The sequence below is a fragment of the Rhinolophus sinicus genome, linkage group LG06 (genome assembly GCF_036562045.2).
Source record: "Rhinolophus sinicus isolate RSC01 linkage group LG06, ASM3656204v1, whole genome shotgun sequence".
In the NCBI taxonomy this organism is placed as follows: Eukaryota; Metazoa; Chordata; class Mammalia; order Chiroptera; family Rhinolophidae; genus Rhinolophus; species Rhinolophus sinicus.
The window spans coordinates 176,255-199,088 of record NC_133756.1 but is presented as its reverse complement, the minus strand read 5'-3'; the positions used below and the strand labels follow the sequence as shown (position 1 = coordinate 199,088).

The window sequence follows — 22,834 nt, the reverse complement described above, 5'->3', positions numbered from 1 at the left end:
ACTTAGAATTTAAGCTCTACGTGTATTTGGGACCAAGAGCAAGATGCTGTCTGTTTAATGCTGTGTTTTCCACTTTGGGTTGGAATGCCGGTGTTTATTTGTATTTAGACAGCAACTTGAGAGCCTGCCTGCCAGGTATCTGTTCTCTTGGTTCCTTCCTGAGAAGTTTTACTTTAAATTTGATTAGATGCGATTTTCTTGTAAATTGCTTTAAGTAAATTTCTCCCCAAGCATCGTAGAGTGGATTTAGACTTTTGTAAAATTCTTGCTTGCCTTTCATTGGAGTACCTCCCCTGTTTTCTATAGCTATTTCTGTTTCCTGACTACAGATAAACAGGTCTCTTTGTTTTGTTTTGTTTTCTATTCCTTTTTTCTATAAATAGAACTAAATAGCTTACAGTATAAATTTGTTTGCTAAGTAGATATGTACGATCCCTTTGGTTTTATTTGTAAGACACATGAAGCCAAGTGACAAAAAGCTGCCCAAATAGATGGGGGTACAGCTTGGAGTCAGAGAGCACATTGCTGTGTGTTCGTCCATATTAATCTTTTTTGTTTCATGAGAGAACAAGGGAAAAATCTGCCTCAACTATGCCACTTAAATGATGTCCACCCTTTGGGAAAGAGCATGCTGCTTGTCATAGCCTGCAGCCTGTTTCTTTTTAAGGCATTATGTTTTGTTCATAGTCATTATTTATTGGTCATGTTGTTCATTATGGTTCAGTTAAACTACCCTCCAAGTACTTATTTGGATATGATCTTATGAAATAAATTTAGAAAATCTAGGTCATTTATAATAATAATAACAAGAACAACACCATGGTTTCTAGAAAACTTGTTGCCATCAAGCACACCCATGGCCTCTGGCTTTCCCACCTGGATTGTTTTTTCCGAAGATGATACCTGCCAGATGGTATGGAGCCAAAAATCAAAAGATTAAGCTGTAGAGCTTTTGGTGAACAGCATAAAACAGACCTGCTTTTACAAAGTAGTGGCATCAAGATGTTGTCCGTTTTACTGAACCCCGAAAAACTAAGTTTAGAGACAGAGATGTTTGCAGTTTTCTATGAATTTTTAAAAATGTGAATCAAGTATTTGAATCATGAGACTTCAGGAGATTGATTTTTTATAAAACAACTCTACCTTTGTACCAGAGGTGGAAAAATATGATGAAAGCCTCCATGAAAAGACCGTTGAGCAAGGTGGAACACCAATTCGATACTACTTTGAAAATCTCAAAATCAGCATTCCCCAGATCAAGCTAAGTGTGTTCACCTCCAACAAGCTGCCCTTGGATCTTAAGGTGAGCTGATATCTGAATAAGTTTTAAGAAATTACTTTTCTTTGGAAAAGAATGAATGTATTTAGTATTTGCTTTTTCTGTTCAGCATCATTTATAGCAGATATTTTTACAGATTTCCTTTTTTAGAAGGTTTATTGACTCACATACATATGTATATATATATGTCTCTTTCATTGTTTTAATGTTTAAGTATGACTTTGCTAAAGATTAAGGAGTAACAAAAGAGAGTAAACAGAGAATTACACTAAAATCCGTCCACCCTCTGCTTAGCTCTTGGCTTATCTCAATGAGGTGAACGCCTCCTTTCCTAGGGCCACTCCCAGACTCAAGAGGAGAGCTACAACCAAGACAGAATCTTTCTTTTGTGCCCAAGACCTACGTGCCCTCTAAGTGTCCACCTCATCTTGAATGGTCGACACTAGAAATGTCTGCCCCATTGAAGGAGGTCTCGGCCGCACACCCACTACGCACAGAGCTGTGACCTCGCCTACCCTCATAGCAGGATGTAACGTTCCTACAAATCATCTCGGTACATACCTGACAGATAGCCTGAATACCATTGTCATTTTTGCAGTAAAATCTCTTTTTAAAACAAGGGATGGGGCTGGGATTCAAGCCCAAGTCTGTCTGACTCCAAAGTCTCTGTTTTCCTTCTATTCTGTGCTGCCTCCTAGAACTTTAGGAACAGAATTTTAGAGCCATGAGAGTCCTCGGTGACTCCCTTTTCTCACTGAGCAGGGTATTGGAATTCGTAGTGTTCTGTCACTCACGCCTGTGTAGGGAGCGAGAGGAGCACGAGTGGGAGCCACGTGATTGTTGGCCAGCCTTTCCTTAGGTTGAGTCTAAATCCGCCTCTGTGCAGCTTGCACCCGTTGCTTCTGGATCTTCTTCTGATAGTAATCAAGGCACCCCTCCACCCAGTACCCACCATCCAAGACTTTGCCACCGCCCCGTGTGGCCTCCTTTCAGATGCTGCAAGAGGGTCTCTTTCTGAACAGGAATAGCTAGAGATATGAGCAAATAGGTAATAACCTAGATTCATAAACTCAGATGCCTATAGGGACGGACCGTCTGGCAGTGCAGGGAGCTGAAGCGGTGCTTGGGGCCCCTGGGCCACACTCATCTGAAGGGGGCAGCGCAGCACAGCCAGTTGTGGGGGGAGGGATGTGAACCCCGTGTTGCCAGATCTTCAGATTTTTAAAGTGAAGCCGGAAATCTGGATTTTTATGTGGAATCTCCTGGTTTTTAAACATTGGCAACCAATTTGAGTTTTTTTTAAACCTTGTGGGCCTAACAAAACACATGTGTGGGCCTCATGTGGTCCACAGTTTGCCAGCTCACAGCTTCTAAAATAGACTTACAGGTAACGAGACAGTAGTCTGGTCAACATCAGGTCCTATTTGGATAAGGACAGGCCAGGGGTGACTGCTTGATTAAGGCACGCACTGGGGCTGAGCAGTTGGGCGTGCTGGTCGGGACCAGGGGAGCAGTAATTGCTCCTGCAACCATCCTGAGAACAGTGCATGGTGCCCTTCCTGACCAACTGTCCTGTCTGCTTCATTTGCTTTAATTTCATGTTTCCCAGGAGACTGAAGCTATTTATAATTCACATGGGAGTTGGGGGAAAACCATGGGAAAACCACTATCTTGCTAATATCCACAAGTATCCACTTGACTTATGTGACCCTTTGGAATGGGTTTGTTTGATAAAGTATATATTCCCCCAGAACACTTGGCACTCGCCCAGCAAACCAGTGTTAAGCATTTCCTGAGAGTTAAGGACTTCTTGTTTTTTAAATCATCTTACTAAGAAACACAGACACCTAAATATGCCTTTCAAATTGCTCCCAGCAGAAAACTTCCCCCAGACTGACAAATGCAGTATGATTTTCTCCAGTTGAGGTAGCTCCGGACCCTGTTACATGGCATTGAACGTATGCGCTGCATACAATAGACTGGGAATCATTGAAGGCGAATGTTTCATTTGGCACGATGCTTAAGGAATGTTTTCAAGGCGTTTTTCAAATGATGAAGTAAATTCAATGGAGCAGCTACATTATGAGGTGCGGGGCGGGGCCACTCGGAATGGGGTCCATTAATGTTTCAAGCAAGGTGCTGGGAATTGGAACTTTAGAGTTAAATTCTCAGCTTGTGGAAGTCACCGTTTCACTGTCTTGAGTTCTCCTAGTGGAGTCTGGGACTCATAAAATAATGTCATTTATTCAAAGAGTTTCCTAACAGAGTAATATCTCCTTATGAGTCGCTCTTCAGAAGAGCAACATGCTCTTTGCGATGAATATGTAATGCCTCAAAGTACGTGCGTAGGGAATGGAGTTCCATCCCGGAGCAGGAATCACAAGTCTGCCTGAAAGGTAACGGTGTCTTTGGTATTGAAGGAATAATTACCTCGATTCCCTTGACTCCAGGCCAGAAGCGAATCTGTCAGAAATCTCCGAGCAGAGTCTCTTCTTCAGGTTTATGCTGAGGGTACGTTACTGCCAGATACAGTGTCTGTTCAGGACTCCAGGCGGTTTCACATCTGCTGTCTCAATTGGGTTCTTTACTCTGTGATGGAAGGAGGGGAGATAATCGTTCGTTTCCACAAATTCAGAGTCAGAAGCACAACATCCCGCCCCTCCCCCTATTCCCTCCATTATTCTCCCAACTTTGCCTGTTTAGAGAGTAGCAGAGCAATAGCGAAAATGCCAGGTAGCTTAAGTGTTGCTTTGGGTTTTTTTTAAGATCAAAAGAGGCCAGGAGCCTTTAAAAGGTTTCACAAGGTGGCCTACAGCAGTTCTTTTCCCATTTAGAGCACTGGGGTATTACAAAAGAAGGGCTTTAATTGAGCAATCTAGTTTGGAAGAAAACCCACATTTTAATGGTCAGAGAGCAAGAGGGTGGGGGTGAGGGGGAATTTCAAACAAAGACACTATTTAAAAAGCCTAAAACTGTCTTCTCAAAGGCTTGAAATAATTTGTTGGGAAACTTCAGACCCTTTACTTTTTTCCTCCCCTTCCTAAATAAAAACCAGATTTGTTAAAGGAAAAAAGATCCAGTATTGTTAATTGTATTTCAGAAAGTGCCAGAGAGGGAAATATCCCTGTAGTTTTAAACACCGTCCCAAGAGGGAAATGGGCAAATACCCTGCTTCACATAAACAGTCTCTATGTACCATAAATAAACCTTTAAAGAATGAATTCCAGACAGCTTTGTTTAGTGCAGGATAAACTAAGAAAGGAGAGGACGTGGCCCAGGGACTGGCTTGTGATCTGAGACCTTATGGCATATGGACAGGTATTTCTTCTTTCAACTCTCTAGTTTCTGGAAGACTTCAGCAGTTTTTGTCTGGAGGAGGTAGGGAAAGACAGTTTCTTATTTTTATTAGGAACTTATGAGCACAGATTGTTTTCTCCAGAATCCATTTTATGACAGGAAACTGCTACTTGAGTAAATAAGCAGCAACTTTGTATACTACTGTATTTGATTAGTCCTTCAGTTACTCTAAGAAAAAGGGGTTTGTCTCTTTCCCTCTCATCGCTTCTACTTCACCCAGAACAGCCTGAAGGTGGCAGGATAATTCGTACCAATAGCTTTTGCTCAGCTTTTTCAAATGTGGGAGGCCCCAGACTCGTCAATGACTAGATAAAGATTATTTTTATTGAAGCCCCAGAAGATGTCCTTGGTTTAGATAAAGCACATTAACCATTCAGAAAGGGGTGAGGGTTTTAACAACTTCCTGATACAGGTTTCAGAGTCTTTGCTGCTTGCTTGGTGTGGTTCCTCCTCTTCAATGTTTGGTTACCATGAGGAAGTTGGGGCAGAAAGCTTTTTGCCTTAAGCCTTTGTTTTGATCTTGTTTCCTCTTCTTGGGAAGAAAGTAATGCTCGGAGTCGCATTGACAAAACAAACTGCTGAGCTGTCAGTACCTGGCTTTCCGGCATGTGTATTGTGTGGCTCTGAGCAAAGCACTTAAGCCTACAGGGCCTCAGTTTCTCTGTCAGTGAAAAGAGGAAAACAACGCGTGCTTACTGCTTCATCCTCACTCACTGTGTGGATGGGTGAGGCGTGTGTGAATGTATAGCTGAAAGTTTTTCAGGAGAAATAATATAATCCTCCATTCTGGTCTCCATGCTTCCCACCTACTAAATAGATAGTGACTACTACGAAAATGAGCCTGTTCAAGTCTAAGAGCTACTAACAACTCGCTACGCTACCATCCTCTTAACGTTTCTTTGGTTTTATCTCTTTTAAAAATGAGTGTTAGGCCGAATTAGCGGGTTAGGCTAATTTGAGGATGCTCTTACTCTCTAAAATGTTTTGTTCTGAAATTATTTAGTAGGAGGTCGCAAATGACTTCCCAAGGCACCAAATCCAGTGGCCGGTTTTCTGTCCTTATCTTTGTAGGTCCGTCAGCCATTTGATATTGCTGACCTTGCTGACCTCCCTGTTCTTGACATCTGTCCTTTCCGGTTCTCTTCCTACCCTTCTGTTTCTTTCCTTGTCTTTTTCACAGTGTCCTTTTGCTTCTCCTTCTTCTCCTAATCCATATGATTTAGGGCCCTTTTTTTTTTTTTCTCTAAACTAAACTGTCTGGTCATATCACTTGTTCATAATATTGGTCTTTCACGTCCTCTAATTTTAGGAGCTCTTTATGTGAGTTTTATCTTTGATGTTAGTTGCAAGTATTTTTTCTTTGATTTTTCATTTGTCTTTTTACTTTGCTTTTGGTGTGTGTGTTCTAATCATACAAAAGCTTTCTATTTCTATGTTGTCAAATTTATCAGTCTTTTGCCTCTTTGAATCTGAATTTTGAGTCACAAAAGGTTCCCCACTCTCTGGTGTTAGAAAGTGTCATCTGTGTTTTTTTCAATTATATTATTTCATTTCAATTATTAACATACTCTTGTTCCAATAAAATTTGAGGCAGCCTCTGAAAATACATGCTAAAAGATTAAAAAAAGGAAAATTGGATATTCATTAAATTGCACATGAGATTTTAATATAAAGGCATCTCAATTCACTGGGGAATACATAGATGTTTTAATAAGTGCTGTTAGACTAACTAGATAACGAAATGACAAATGTAAAATTAGATTTATTATTCACACTCTACATAAAGATCACTGCTAAGAGACGTACAAACATTACTAGCATGAAAAAGTGTTTTCCTATTCAGAAAGAAGAGTATTTGGCATGTTCTCTAAAATTCTTGAAATATCACTTATGTTAAATAAAAATACAATTGGAAAAATAAAGCATATCCAGAAATTGTTAACTGGCATATAGCAGACCCAGACCAGCTGAGAACTACAAGAAAAGCTAGATATAAAAAACCCAAAAATCTGTTTGAAGGTATTGGAAAGCTACCAAGACAGCCAGGACTTGAGGGTCCAAGATTTATGCAAGGAGGGAAACTTGATAAGGTGAGCCCAACGTTTACTCTGCTTTTATTCTTGAGACATTTCTAATTTGTAAGTGGTGTGGGGAGAAAGGTAGGGAAGTCAAGCAGAAAGCTGCCAAAAGGCAGAGAATCCAAGTAAAGCTTTTGGCAATCTCATGGGGCTGGCAAAGCAAAAGTTGGACTTCGTTGCTACTAAGAGAGCTGGTAATTGAGGGGCTGATATCTTTAGAGAATGGATAGGCAGAAAAGAGACCCCAATATGCTGAGCCGCTTTATTTCTTGAGGCAGATGCCAATTTCTAAGTAACCTAGTCGGACAGAAGCCAAGCAAAAAGTGGCAGCCAAGAAGCTGAAGAGCTCAATAGACCTTTTAGCAGTTTTATGGTGTTGGGGAGAGTAAAAGTAGAGGAATGGGATTGGTTTGCAGTTGAGACCACGGAAGGACTGTATGAGGCCTTATAAAGACTAAAATCTAGCCTTGAGAAAGCCCCAACCCTCATTGGACTAAGCCTCTTTAACTGCCTGCCAGAAGCTAAAGACTCATCCAAAGTCTTTGTAAGTTTTCCTATAAAATGTTCGCATTCAGTCACAAATTCCCAGGCCTACCAAGAAATAGGAACAAGAGAAAAAATAGACATTAGAAACAGACCCTCAGATAAACCAGATGTTGGTGTTATCGACACAAACTTTAAAATAACTACAGATGTGATTAAGAAGTTTACTAGAATACTATAGTTTATATTTTGAAAACAAATAATAAAAGAAAATTATGGACCACAATTTTTTCATGAACATAGATGAAAGAAATCTGAACAAATTATTAGTAAATCAAATATAGCAATGTATAAGAAGGAAAATACAACCAAATTGGTTTTATTCCAGAGATGTAAGTTTAGCTTAATATTTTCATTTCACCACATCAACAAAATGAAAGAAGAAAAAAATATGGTTATCTCAATAGTGGCACAAAAGCCTTTTGACAAAATTCAACATCCATTTATGAGAAGAACTCAGCAGACAAAAACTAGAAGGCAACTGCCTTAATCTGGTAAAGTATATCTATACAAAGCTATTGCTGACGTCATACTCAGTGTTGTATATTGAAAGCAAGGAAGGATGCCCATTATCACCACGTCCGTTCATTTTTATTCTGGAGATCGTAGCCAACGCAATAAAGCTAGAAAGATTAAAAAAGAAATAAAAAGTATAAGAACTGGGCAGGAAAATGAAACCTTTGTTATTTGTAGAGAACATGATTCTCTACCTAGAGAATCTAAAAGAATGTACAGACAAGTTATTAGAATGAATAAATCTAGCAAGGTCACTGGAGACAGTGTACAAAAATCAATTGTATTTCTACATGTCAGCACCAGTTCTAGAGAAAAGGAAAATTTGAAAGATGCCATGTATAATAGCATTAAGAAAACTTCACCTAACAGTATCTATTACTGTGTAACAAATTACCCCAGAACTTAATGTCTTAAAACAAGCATTTTACTTGTTCACAATTTTGTGGGTCAGCAGTTTGGACTGGACTTAGCTGGGAGCTTCTTCTGCTGGACTCACCTATGGTTATTCACGTGGCTACAGTCATCGGGCAGTCAACCGAGACTGAATGGTGTAAGATGACTTACTCTCATGTCAGGCGGTTGGCGTTGCCAACAGAACCTCCTTCCACATGGCCTCAGCTTCTTCACCTGGTGGAAGCACCAGAAAAGGGCAGAGCAAAAGCTCCGAGATCTCTTGAGACCTAGTCTCAGAGGTCACAAAATGTTATTAATTCTGCTGCATTTTATTGGCTGAAGGAAATTACAAGGTGAGTGCAGATTCAGTGGAGGGGAAGTAGACTCCACTAACGGCAGAAGATGCAAAGAATTTATGGACATCTTTAACCTACCACAGGTACCTAGGAATAAATTCAACAAAGGGTGCATAAGACCTCTACAAAGAAAATAATTAAACATTATTTAGAGAATTTTTTACAGACCTGCATAGTTAAAGGGACATACCATGTTAATACATTGAAAGATTCAATATTGTAAAGTTGTCATTTCTCCTCAAATTGATTAGGATAAAGGATTATCTTTTCAATTTATATTACTTAGTCAATTAGATATCCATCTGGAAAAAATGGATCTTGACCTCTGCTTCACACTGTATGTAAAAATCAAGTCCAGGTAGATTATAAGTTTAAATGTGAAGAGTAAAACAATAAAAATTCTGTAAGTAAGCCTATGAGAATATCTTTATGACCTTGGTAAAATAATAATAATAATAATAATAATAATAATAATAATAATTTCTTGACCAGGACACAGAAAGCTCTTAACATAAAGATTGGTAAGTTGGATTTTATTAAGACTAAGACTGTCTGATCATCACAAAACACCATTCAAAGGGTAATAAGTCACAGAATGGGAAGAAATATTTGTAGTAATACATCTATTCAACAGAGGCCTTGTGTACAGAATGTATAAGAAAAACTCCTAAAGAGCAATGAGAGAAAAAAACAGACAACCCACTGCCAAAATGAGCGAAAGACTTGAGTTGGCACTTCACAAAAACGATATCCAAATGGCCAGTGTGCCTATTAAAAGGGGCTTGATGGAAATTAAAACCACACTGAAATACCATTACTAGCATCAGAAATTTTTTTTTTGGTAAGCTATATGTACCAAGTGTTGATGAGGATTTAGAATAACAAATTTCATAGACTGCTGAAGGGAGCGTAAACCAGTTGAACAGCTTTGGAAAACTGTTTGGCAGTGTATGCCAGGGTTGAACGTGTATATTCTTTATGACCCAGCAGTTCCACTCCCAGGTATACAGTCAAGAAAAAATGCGTACAGATGTGCCTCAAAAGACAGGCTCAAGTATGTTCATAGCAGCATTATTCATAATAGCCAAAAAATGGGAAACAGCACAGCTGTTCACCAACAGCAGAGGTTATGTAGTGTCTTATATTGGAATATGATATAGCAGTAAAAATTAAGAAACTGCAGCTGTATGCAACAACCTAGTGAATCTCACAAACTTAAGGTTGACTCTAAGAAGCCACATACAACAACGTACATACCGATGATTTCATTTCTATAAAATTCAAAGCAGGAAAAACTGATCTGTGGCGATAGACGTAGAATAGTGGTTCCTTAGGAGAAGAGGGAGTAGTGAATGACCCGGAGTCGGCGAATGGGGAGGGGGTGCTTCCACAACGGGATAATAATGTACTTTCTGGTCTGGATGGTGGTTCCATGGTTGTGTTCACTTTGATAGTCATTGACCTGTGCATTTGATTATCGCACCATTCTGTGTGTGTGGTATATTTGAGTCAAAAAGGTAAACACGACAAACGTAGGTACAAAACAGATCAGAAAGAATTATGCTGTGAAGCTAGTAGTGTTTATTTCTGTGTGATATATGTTACTTGGGATGATTATATATATGTATACATATTTCCTCGTATTTCACTTATATAATTACAGGGAAAATCCTTGTTTATAAAGATCAAAACCCCAACTCTCATGGGAAAGTTGACATGACTTGTAACTGTCATAGAATCCAGAATTACAGTACCCTGGAAGGCCAGCATATGGCTAAAGCATGTCGTTTTCTTTCTTCCTTGACTAGGCCCTAAAAAGTACTTTGGGGTTTCCACTGATTCGGTTTGAAGATGCTGTGATTAATCTGGACCCATTCACTCGGGTGCATCCCTATGAGACCAAGGAGTTCATCATCAATGATATCCTCAAACATTTCCAGGAGGTGAGCTTTGGGCTGGAGCACAAGCAGAATGTTTGTTTGACTTGTTTGCAGATTTTGGTTACTAAGACCTTACTATGGAGAACCCAGTTAAACGTTTCAGCTCTGATTGTTGAGTTATGGGTCAGGTCGCAGCCCATGAAGCTTGTACACATCATGAAAATCCCAAAACAGTGCATTTGATTTAGTGTGAGCTGTGAATGTTGTCCCTCAGAACTAGTCTCAGGGGCTTCCACTACATTTGTCACAACTCTTATGGGTTTCACTGATGCTTTGATGATAACAGAGAATACTGTGAACGCTTTATTTACCAGGCACGGGCCTACTTTCAACAACCACACAAATGTTCTTGGGGCGTATGAGATGCCCTAGAGTTGAACTTAAATTTTTTTTTTTAACCACGTTGGATATTTTCCATTTTGTATTTATTATGCATACTGTGAAAACCAAAATATAAAGTCAAGATATATTCCACGATGAATAAATAGGTCAAGATCGTATCAAATTTATTAGCTGTGAATGTTAAAATGTATCCTATTCTTGCTTCCTTTTCTCCCTCCTCCCCACCAGCTCAGTCCTTTTGCTTCTTTGTTTCCTGCCCTGCTTTTCCTACGTGGTGATATTTCCATTGACCTGTAAGGAGTGATACACAGGTATCACTGGACCCTGGAATCAGGCCGTGGAGGGGCACAGAAAGTGGAAGGTTACTTGCCCGGTCTGAATGTGCCCTCTTTATGCCCCAGCCCCTCCACAGATTATGAGGGAACCACAAATCTTCCCTCCTCCCTTACTTTCCTTTACAAACTCTCCCTGCTGCTGATTAATTCCTGTTCGTCAGAACAATGGAAAGGAGAGTATCATGTATATACTAATAAATATTTGTAAAGACATTTTTCTGTTTCGTACCTTTTTCCCTTCTTCTAAAAGGCTTTGAAGTGTATTTATGAGCGTATTGAAAGCAACCTCTGGGACCTGTGTTTTGGGAGAGGGTTAGGTGGAGCTCCTGAAAGGACAGGAGCTTGCCGTGATGAGAACCAAGGTAGTTGTTGGTGATGTAGTTCAAGATCCCATTCTAAGCGTTTTGCTCAGGCCACTGTCTGCAGATGTAACAGCTGCTGCTTTCCTTCTTGTATCCCTGCTCCATTTGACAGGAACTCCTCAGCCAGGCAGCTCGGATCCTGGGATCCGTGGACTTTCTAGGCAATCCCATGGGGCTTTTGAATGACGTTTCTGAAGGAGTGACTGGACTGATAAAGTATGGAAATGTCGGAGGCCTTATCAGAAATGTCACACATGGAGTGTCAAACTCTGCTGCCAAGGTAAGGAAACAGGTGGAATTCCATTGTCATCAACCGCGTGAGTCCTTTATGTTTCTGTAATTTCTGTGGTACGTCGTAGGTTGTGAGAAGTGACATATGTGGCCTTGGTTCCATTGCACACACGCCCTGCCTTCCCCTCACCTCCGATAACCCAGCACCCAGCCCACTGAGTGCACCCCTGAAATACCTCCTCTTCCTTCTCCCTCGCCACTGCCTTTGTCCAGGCTCTGGTGATGTCCTCTGTGGGCCACTGTGATGGCCCCCCGGCCCCCCGACTTCACTGCAGCTTTCACCTTGCCACCAGCAGGGACTCGCGCTTTAAACATAGACTCTGATTGTGCCGCCCACCTGCCTGAAATCCTGCAGTTATTCCCCAGAGCTTACAGGATAAAATGCAAACTGAAATCCAGCCTTCTGGAATGAAGCACCCTTCCGTCATCTGAATCCAGCAGGGAAGGGCAGGGCTGTAGTTCTCCCGTGTCTTGCTGTCTAGGTGGCTTTTTGTTCATTGGCCTCTTGTTTGCTGGATATTTTGTTATTCCACGATTTATTTTTTGGCAGGAGCGGATTTTATGTTTGAAGCTGGAGGGGGTACGGGGTTGGGGCGTGCTATTTGACAACATACAAAAGGCCTCTAAAGGTCTCTGCTTTCCTCCCCTTCCTGTCAGCTCAGCCAATTTCTTGTAGAAATTGACCTTTTCACGAGTGAACCAGGTTTGAGAGCGCACCTTGCTCTCTGCCTGTTTACCACAGAGTGTTTGTTTAGTGAAATCCTAGGTGCACTTGGGCCCTTGGCCACGAGGATGTAAACATGGCTTTACTGTAAAGGGGCTTCAATGGTGCCACATAGAATTTTATCTTGAAGAGCAGGTAAGAAAGTGGAGTTGATAACATATCCATATCGTGTGGCACTCTTGGTGCTAATGTGTGGAAGCTGGGAATTTATTCCTGTTGTCCAGACTATTTTCTAGAGCTGATGGTTCTTTAGTCAGATCGCTTTTCTTAATACTAATGTTATACTCGTATATTAAACCAGACCAAAAGTTACAGTTTGGCTTATGGTTCAAAATAGGCAACACATTTACTTCTAGAGAAAGGGTGAAAGGTAGAGGCAAGAGAGACTTTCTAAATCATGGTTTGGAAACAGAGTCAGGTTCAAAGTCTGAATGAGCACACACATTTCTGCGTTGTCATTTCTTCTGCTGCCCATGTCACCCCCGCAGGCAGCACAACATCACGCTAGGGGCCAGGTTCCTTGCTGTTCTTATTTTAGCCACTAAACGCGATGTAAATAGATGCACTTAAATAGTTGTAAACACTCCGTGTAAAGATTGTATTCCTCACTATTAAATTCTAATTAACCTAGCCAGTCTCCTTGGTTTTATACTTCCTGTTTTGTTTTTGTGCCCCTGGGCTTTGCCTTAATTTGAAGAATAAATGCACTTTCGGTTTACTGAGATGTCTTCCTCAACCAGGAATAGAAATGCACCTACTTTACAGGCTTACACTCTGTGAGAATAAAATGAGATACGATGCTATGAAAACTTCGAAAAATATAGACTTGAACAGGAGAAATGGGTCTTCACTTTGATCTTATATTTACATCAATGTAAAATGTTCAGACTTTAGCCACCAGGAAACTGAATGTCCTTGACATGAGAGCCAGTGTGTTACAGTGTAGAGGAGGGTCTCAGGCACGGAGAGTGGGAGACTCAGAGTCCGTCTGGCCCAGTGTGGCTCTTAGGGACCCTCCCTCGGTAGTTAACCTTCTGGATGAGAATGAGTAAGTTGGAAACTCGCCTGTGACCTCTCCACGGGTGAGCCTTTGTGTGGGTTTCTCCGGAGTTTCTCTGCAATATCCTGACGAAAAGGGTTGGCCCTCCTTTATTCTCCCTCATGTATTGAAGCCTCATTCGTTTTCTGGTTCTTCTATTTCCCCTGGGAAACTGTTTTTGAAGATGAGAATATAACTTAAGCCGAAATAAAGGGCAGAATACTCCTTACTCCTACCTTCACTCCCAAATCTGGATGAACGCCTAGGTGACAATGATCATGCATTTTATTGGATGGCATGCTTTATGTTGCTGTCGGATGTATGTAAGGGGACCGCTTGCCAGGACCCAAGGCCTCTCAGATGGGAAGGCTGCTCCCCAGGGGGTTGGGTCCTTCGTGTATTTCTCTTGCCTTTAGTAAGCTAATCAGTATCACTGGTGCACAGGTTGCTACTCAGAGGAATCACTATGTAATTTATTTTGATACCAAGACCCCTGGATGTGTTATAAAAATTAGTTCATACAGCTCTAAGGTGAGAAAGCAAAGGAACTTAAAGTTACCACTTCATATTGGAAATGGTAGCTCCAAAAGGCAGGTCGATCAACTAAATACCCATTCGGGTCATCTGTGATTGTGCATGTATGTAGGTTGGCTAAAGATCTCCATTTTCTTATAGTTTTGTGGGTTGAAATCAGATCTTTAATGTTGCTTTGGGAGAATGTTGTGTTTGCTTTTCTGTGTACGCAAGAGGAGTTGAAGGAAGTGCAGATGACCACAATAATCAACTGTTGGCCTGTGGGAAGTATTCCTTTAAAGAGTGCCTGAGTTCCAGGGATGAAAGAAAGGGGTCAGAGGAGACAGAACTGCCCTCGCCAAGCCCCAGCCAGCCTGCTGCACCTGGCTGCACAGGCAAAGGGCTTTCACCTTGGTTCGATGGGCTTTGAGTGGAGCAGAGAAACCTCCTGAAATTGATTATAAATAGTGCATATATGTTTATTTTTCTGGAGCAAGGATCTAAAGTTTCTATTGGATTCACAGAGAGGTTCATACCTCCCCAAAGACTATGTCATTGTTGTAGATGTAGGGCTGTGTGTTGAGGGGAGCTTAGGGCCAGTAGTCAGGATGCTTGAGTTCCAGTCCCCTTCCTCCCTTTAAATAATCTTTTCCTCTGTTAATCTTGAGGGTTCTTTTTTTCAACCTATGAAAAGGTGATAGTGATTTTCCCCGTCCCAACAACCTGAGGAGCAGAAGAGAGGAAGTATGTGAAAACCCAATGGGAAGTTCAAAGGGAATTCATTCTGTCACATAAGATGGTGATAGACCTGCAGCTCTTAGTTGTCTGCGGATAGGTGTGAGTCATTCACAGCAAATTTTTAGTTTTGGGTCTATCATATCCACTTCTGGAATTTCTCATTACATTTTCAACTGTTATTTAGTTTATTTACTATTAGCCTCAAAGAAATATAACTGGGAAATGGTCTATGCCCTTTGTATCCCCTTCGTGTTTCTCTTATCCTTCTCTCATCTCCCAAGCCCCAGAAATCAGCGTATGGATTCCAGATCTAAGATGATATGATTTAGGGATTAGCCATCGTGCTGCGAGCCTCTATCCCATGACTCCAGACCTGATCCCATTGCTAAGACCAAGCCAATCGTGCCCGGAATCTTTTCTTGGAATAGGATTTACTTAAGAAAAGCACGGCATTTCAAACCCCAGAACCATGTCAGAGGAACAGGTTTCTCTCTGCAGCACGAATTTTTCCTAGTTGGGTGTCTGCGAGACCCTCTAACCTCTTTCAAAGCCAGAGAATTGGGGAGACGCCCATTGAACAAATTCCCTCTTATGTAGACTCCAGTTTCTCTTCTGTCTGTAATTATTGTGTAATATTTTCATACACTTAACAGGAAAATTACATAGTTATTCTCAAAAAAATAAAAAGTTCTTTTCAAATGGAGAAAATCTCAGATGTTAACAATAGAGCAAATGATCCCATTCCCTTTTCTGCCCCTGTAGAAACTCAGTGTTTGCTCTGCACAGCTGTCACCTGGTCTTCCTAAGGGAGGACAGCCAACAACATACTTAATTTCTTCCAGCAAGGGAGAGCAGACTTTTGATCATCACTAATGGGACCTCTGCTCTGTTCTGTCCTACTTTCTGTTTGCTCTTTGTGTCATTATCAAGGCAATATAGGACGCGTTTGATCCCGAGTACTTTTTTGATCCCAGCTATGTTTTGATTCTATGATTATGAATGCAAATATTTTAATAATTTTCCCTATTTTTAACAAATTATTTTCATCAGCGTCAGTTGTTCATGGAAATTAGAATTCATGGTTCATTATTTGCTACATGTGAATTTTACTGATAAGTTTTGCAGGGGTATGGTAGGTTTATTTCTTCATCTTTTGCTTTATGGCGTTTATTTCTAATAAGCCCAAATTTCTCAGCTCGAATTCTGCAGATCTAAATATTTGTCAAGGCGATAGGCGTTTTCGGTTGGTTTTTTAGTCAATGCCTTTTATTCTATATAGTTTTAGCCATTGTTTTATTGTTTTGAATCAGTTTTGTTTTTTTCATGAACTGAATAAAGACCTAGCAGTTTTGTATTATTTCTTGGTGCAAACAGCATTAGTAGGAAAAAGATGTATGAGCAGGGTTAAAACATCCTCCTTCCTTATGGAACACATACTGATTTAGACGTGTTTATTGAATACCTTCTGTTTGTCAGGCCTTGTGATAGACCCTTTACATACTTTCATTGTCTTATGTATGTTAATCTCAATTCTTCAAATCAGGAAACTGAGAGTTGGAGAAGTTCAGTAATTTTTTTCAAGATCATACAACTAGAAATGACAGGGATAAATTTGAAACTAAGTGTAGCTAATTCTAAAGGCCTTGTTTTTTTCCTACATAATGTTTTTCCTTTGTGTATATTAGTTTTTCTTACAGGCACTCTAGAGAATATAGAAATTAATTACTGCTAACTTCCCACCAGAAGCTTATTATGTGACTTTGTTAGCTGGTAAGGTGACTACGACCGTATCATCTGTGTCACAAAGCAGACCCTCAGGAAATAGACCCTCAGGTGGTCGTGGTCATTCTCGTGTTAGATTGGTCATGACCATCACCATTCCCTTGAAAAGGCATACGAACACGGCTTTACTCATGTGATATCATCGGATCATCAAAATTACCTGGTCAGTCTATAGGGTAGGTAGTATTAGTCCCATTATATAAGTAAAGAAACTGAAGCCCAGAGAGGTGAGGTGTCTTGCCCAAGGTCAACAGGTAACTGCAGAAACAAGCCCGGATCTTCTGCACTCGTGTCTTGACGCATTTTTAGTTACACATTTGAGATACGTATTGCTAAACGCTTGATTTGTTCTAGACGTGCTTCTATATATTAAAAAATAAAAGCAACAACAAGAAAAACAAAAAGCAAACCAGCAAAAGCTCTGCCTAGTCCCAGAATGAACTTTGATAACTTTTAGGAAAACTGTCTGAAGGTAAATACAAGTGAGTTAAGTGAGAACGAGAAATAGAAATTGAGACTGTTTCAGTTGTTGGGTGGAAAACTTTAGGTAATATTCTGTTCCATTTCTGTTGTCTCTCTCTGGGGTACAGTATGCAGAGAAGCCGCTTCCCTTCCAAGAGGACCTTTCGCTGGTCCTTTGTGCCCAGGAAACCAGATCTGGGGCATAGCCGCCATCCGGTGTCCCCGCGCCAGAGACCCTCAGCCAGCCCCTGCCATTAGCCAGCCTCCTAGCCACATACTGTGACCTTGTGAGGGCAGAGGGGTCCATCTGCCTTTTGTTAAGAAATAGCATTTGTTTGTGTTTGTTTTGTAGGCAATATATTTAAAGGCTCAAACAAGACTAAAAGTCCTGTTTAGGCAAGGCAGACGTTTTATCTTTGCACAAAAGAATGTACTGAGTGCCTGCCTGTGTGGATTCTGAAGGGGAAAAGGCAATTTATGACTTGTATCTGTTTTTGTCATTATGTACGACTGTTCCATTTTATAGTTGAGCTGATTATCCCCATAATAGCTTTTCCATGTACCTATAAGCAAGTAATAGGTGAATGCCTTCTTCTAAGCATTGGGGTTTTAGTGTATTTAAGTTGGCACAAAACTTTAGGTTAAATGAAATTCACTTCAGACAGTGATCTATCCCTTAGAGAATGTCGAGTTTTCTATTTTCAAAAAGACTTTGATCCTAAATAAGTCCCCCAAGGGATTTCTTTTCCAGCCAAAAGGAGGTGCCTTCGAGTTGTTGTATATAGAGAAATGACTCAAATTCTTGGCAACAGAATTTTTGTTTTATTTTCCTCTGATAACCTTGAATACTAACTAAAACAATTCCCTTAGTCTGAGGTCTTCTTGGTTAGAGGCAAATTTTAGATGCTGCATGACCCCTCAGTGACCCATCCTAACTTGGTCAAATCTCGAATATCTGTGGGAACTGGAAGTGTGTTGGGCGGGGAAAGGTGGGGTAGGAGTTGGGCAGTGGCGAGAGAGTCACATGAGTGACCAGGATTCCCAGGCAGTTTCCACCCACCCTGTTCAGCAACGTAGCTCATTCTCACGAAGGAGCTCGGTGAACGGGGCTTGGCAGCCCCCTCCTCCCCACCAGTCAGGCAGCTCCACGGCCGGAGGTCTAGTGGCGGGGGATCGACACCACCAGTGAAGCTGTATTTTTGAAACTGAAAGACTGAAAAGTTTAAAACTTTGCTTCATTTCCAAATAGCAGTTCAGTTAAGAATCAGGTCCTTAAGTTATCTTCTTAGACTGAACCCCTCCTGTTCCAGAGGAATTCACTTTAGCTTCCAAGACTGCAGTCTGTGGGTGGCAAAGTGTGTGCAGTTGCTAAACAGAAAAGACAGGAAATACCTGTGTCCCCCAAAGTGTAGTGGTTTTCTCCCCTGGTGTAAACGTGGTGAGAAAAAGGACAATGTAGTCGAGCTTTCTTAGGTTGGGTGGTTACCCCAGGAGTGTAGGAGCACATCCCTTTTCTGCATTTTAATGTTATTCATATCAGTATCTGGCGCTTCTTGAAAAATTGTGACAAACTTAAGGTGAGGCGAACGGTAACTCAATTTTGTAAACATTGAAGGACAAATCAAATTCTAATTCTTGGCAGTAAAAGATCAAAACACTAACTCTATTTGCAAGGCCCTTGCTGTTTTCCTGTACTTCTTTCTTTCCTATCATTGTCTCTGTAAGTCTCTATTTTGAAGAAAAGCTAAATCCAAGTGTTTTCTTAGGAGGAAGAGGAATCTTTGGTCAATATAATGCTTAAAGATCAGAAAGGGATGTGGACAATATAGCCATAATTTATTAACTACTATATATATGTCAGGTGTGGACGAGGAGCTTTCCATCTGCCTAGTTTTCACATGTACCCCACAAGGAAGGAGGTGGCTCGGTTTTATAGGTAAGAAAAAAGGAGACTGAGAATGAATGGTCAGTTACAATGAGTGAGTGTCGGAGCCAGAAATTTTAGAAAAAAGTGAATTTGAGAGTCTGCCTGTATGTTTTTTCTCCACACAATGCAGCTTCTCAAATATAATCCTCTACCAAACCCACAACATTGTAAAAAGCAAAAACACAAGCAGTTGGAAACAACAGCATTTAAAAGTAAAGTTCAAACAGTTTTCCATTTGTTCCCAACTTTAACTCATCTGCCTTGGACCTTGGGATTTTCCAACTGTGATTTCTAGGCTTTCTGAATTAATCTTTATTATCTGGGAATCCCTAATCTCATGTAAAAGGATTGAAATAGGAGAAAAGGATTGAAAGAGTCTTCTTATCCAAACCGAAACTGTGTGACTCAAAAGCGTTTGAGTCAACTGACTACTTTCTCACACACCTGATGTGCTTGACCCAGGATTTATTCCTCTTTAAATACTGTAGCATTTGTAGCACTCAGCCCTCCCTCCTGCGCTGCCCAGGGAGCAGACCCAAGCTTCCGGCCACCTCAGTGTGTGCTCTGAGCGCCACCTTCCTCCAAATGTACGCGTTAAATCGTAATTTCTTTTAGCCATTTCCTGGACTTCTTTAAGCATTTCTAAATAACTAGGATGTCATCTTAAAATAAAAATATTTGGTGTTCAGCACAGAGTACATGAAATTAGGTAGAGTTGTGCTTTCCTGCTATCCATTGATGGCAGAAAATAAACTCATTGTAATAGTCCTTTTCTTTCCTTCTTGCCTCCCCCTTAGTCTACAGTACAGCTTTTCAGTTTTTGTGGAGATGTTTTTGTCTCTGAGTTCTGTTGGCAGATTGGCTTTCGGATGCTTAGTGATCTCACTGTTTGAGTTAAGAAGCCAGATGGGAACGTTGGGGACAGTGGGTGTTTCCTGAGAGTTTTATGGTTAGTTCTACAGACTTTCTCTGTGGCTTGCTTCTTGGAGGGAAGGAGTAGTAAGATGAACTTAGTAGCATTTAATCATTTTTCTTTGAGATAATAATAGTACCATTATTTGTCTTGATTCTTAGTTGTTGACGAAGCATCTATGTATGTGTGATCCTTTCTATAAGCCAGAAACCAGGCAGGCAGGTGGTGCTGGTGGTGGTGCTGGTGGTGATGATGATGCCACCACCACAATTTTACAGTTGAAAACCCTGAGTCCCAGTGGAAGTAAATAACTTGCCCAAGGTTGTACACAGACAGTGGGAGAGCTTTGGACTTCTTCCTCCGTCTCCTGACTTCTAGAACATTGCTGGACAGTGCTTCTTGAATCCTACGTGATACTGTAGAAACTGACGATCTCCTGTGTTACATGTGCGTTTTCTATTGTCAGTGTTGCCTGAGCCTTGTTGTCATGTCCTTCCCTGCAGAGTGGGTTTCAGAGAACAGAGGTGAAGAAAAATGTAGCTTTCCCTTTTAGAGGCTTATTGCATTACTCACTAACCATGGTTCTGTTTACGTGAAATATTTGAGAACCATGTATTTGGGTGCTCACAAACAGAAGTGTGATGAGAACAATTCTTGAAGCAGAGTTTTTTTGTGGAGTGTGGGGTGGTAGGGAGAAAGTGTTAAGCTTATATCTGGACATTAGGTCATTTCTACATTGTTGGAGGTGAGAGGTAATAAGAGAGACGATGGAAGGAAAGGAAGGTACTTCCAGAAGGGGAGGAGTCTGGCTTTCCCTGGGCTTTCCTCGTAGCCATGCGATGATGTGTCTAGGCCGAACTCTTAAGGGAGGCTTAGCATGTCCTGTGGTGGTGACTGGGCGGCACAGTTGGTCAGAAAAGAATAGCAGAGGCACACCAGCCTTCCCTCAAACAGACAAGTGGGAAAGATGGCGTCTTTTTCCTTTCACATACCAGTGGGGAAACGCTCTATGCCATTTCTAGGGACAAGGGAATTTCCTACTTAGGCACGTGAGGAGGTTGGAGATAAGCTCCAACCTTCCTGTTTCCTCAGCCCTGCCTGTTCTCTCTCACCTTTGCTCTTTTGCTTATAATTTTACTTCTGTTTGGAATGCCCTTCTCCCCATCTTTGGCCAAATGGCTCCATTTTCATAAGGAGGTCCAATCCAAATGCCTATAAGATTGTCTCCACTCTGAATTCCCAGGGCACCTTGTGACCGCATTTTTCCTTGGAAAATAATAACCATTTGTGCACATGTCTCAAACATCCATTCAAGCAGACATTTATCATTGTCAGTTAGGTACTAGGTACTGTGGCAGATACTTAGGAAAGTAAGACTTAAAAAAATACTTTTTTTGAGGGGTGTGGAACAGGTAAGGCAGATGAGAAGTACTTATAAGTAATCATAATGCAGAGAGAATAAGCCTTGCACCTGGGATCCTATGCAGAACATTTGCATCTCTGTGAGGTACGTGCTGTGGGGCCATGGGAAAGAACACTTTATTCTGTTCCTTAAGGATGAGGTCGGTTGAGATGAAATGTGTGATACAGTTGTCTGTTTATTCATTTGCATCCCAGAGTAGACTTCACGCTCCTGGAAGGCAAAGATTTTATCTGTCTTCATTTCTTGCCAATTTCCCCTGTGACTAACCATAAATATTTGCTGTAAAAAAAATTGAAGTGATCCAGGTTGTATCCACATGGGCTCTCCTTTATCCAGTGTAGCATTTTCAGATGGTCTACATTCAACAAATACTTATTAAATAAGGGACATACCTGCTGGATTTTTTTTATTGTCTAACTATTTTACCGTTTTTATGTGAAATAGAAACTTTTTAAAAGTTCATGACTTTCCGCCCAAATAGATGTGTAAGCTGACTGATATCCAAAAATCATGCTATATGTATAGTAAGGAAAAATCTGTTGACTTTTAGGGTCCTATTTCTTCTCCTCCCCTCCCCATCACTCAGGCCTAAGATCCTGGTCTAGGTCGAGTGAGGACCAGCACGCATTATTGGGTCAGGCCCAGTCTCTGCTTAAGGTAGCACGAAGCCTTGGGAAACTGTTAATAGGGGGAAGAGGGGAAAAACCCAGTCCCTCTTAATCTAATGAATTAAACTAATATTTATGGGAAATATCTGCCTGCTTTACTAGAGGAAAATATTTAAGTAAACATTTCCTGCAAGCTATTGAATTTATATAACAACACATTGGTTTGGAAGCAATAACTTTCAGTATTTGCACTGAAAATGAAAACTAAGCAGAATGTGCTTCCAAAAACAGCCCATCGCTTCAGCTTTGTTGCCTTTGTAACGTTTCAGAGCAGGATATTGTGGCCAGTGGGATTATTATCTCTTTATTGGTAACTTACAAATTGGCAAGGATGATGCCAGTTAGTTATAAAACAAGAACGGATAGCTCCTTGGAGTTTTATAGAAATTAAACCTCTGTAACATACTCCTGTTATTACTTGATTTTCACCAACTTATAAAAAGTGCAAGTATGATTGTTTGTACTTGACAGAAGAAGAAATTGAGTCACGGCAAAGGTAACCGATTCCTGGAGGACCAACAGGGAGCCGTGGGGGCGGTCGAGGACCCAGGGCTCCTTTACAGCCTGGGCTCTCTTCCGGAGGCTTGGGAAAGCACCCATTTCACTCAGGAATTAGAGTACTTTCAGGTCTGTGAGATAATTTAACCTTGCAAGTCCCTATGGGGCCAGCAGGACGGGTGTGATGGTCACTTCCCTTGTAGTGATGGGAAATTCAGTCCCACGGGTTGGGTGGTTTTGCCAAAACCATGCGGTCAGTGTTGGCACCTAGGGTTGGCGCATAGGCCTCACCGCTCTAAGCCCCCTGCTTTTCCTGCCAGACTGTCTTCTCAGAGGAGGGCCAGAGGGGCTTTCT

The 22,834-nt window shown here is 41.0% G+C and overlaps 1 protein-coding gene across 12 annotated transcripts in view; it reads left to right on the top strand.

The window, feature by feature from the left end:
* The window catches only part of VPS13D (vacuolar protein sorting 13 homolog D), a 236,404-nt gene that overhangs the window by 143,333 nt on the left and 70,237 nt on the right, over positions 1–22,834 (top strand). For all 12 annotated transcript variants that reach the window (XM_074334030.1, XM_019756290.2, XM_019756289.2 and 9 more), the window contains 3 exons: positions 1,155–1,303; positions 10,331–10,465; positions 11,614–11,781. In XM_074334030.1, the coding sequence (XP_074190131.1) occupies positions 1,155–1,303; positions 10,331–10,465; positions 11,614–11,781 (452 nt within the window). The remainder of the gene's footprint in view (positions 1–1,154; positions 1,304–10,330; positions 10,466–11,613; positions 11,782–22,834) is intronic.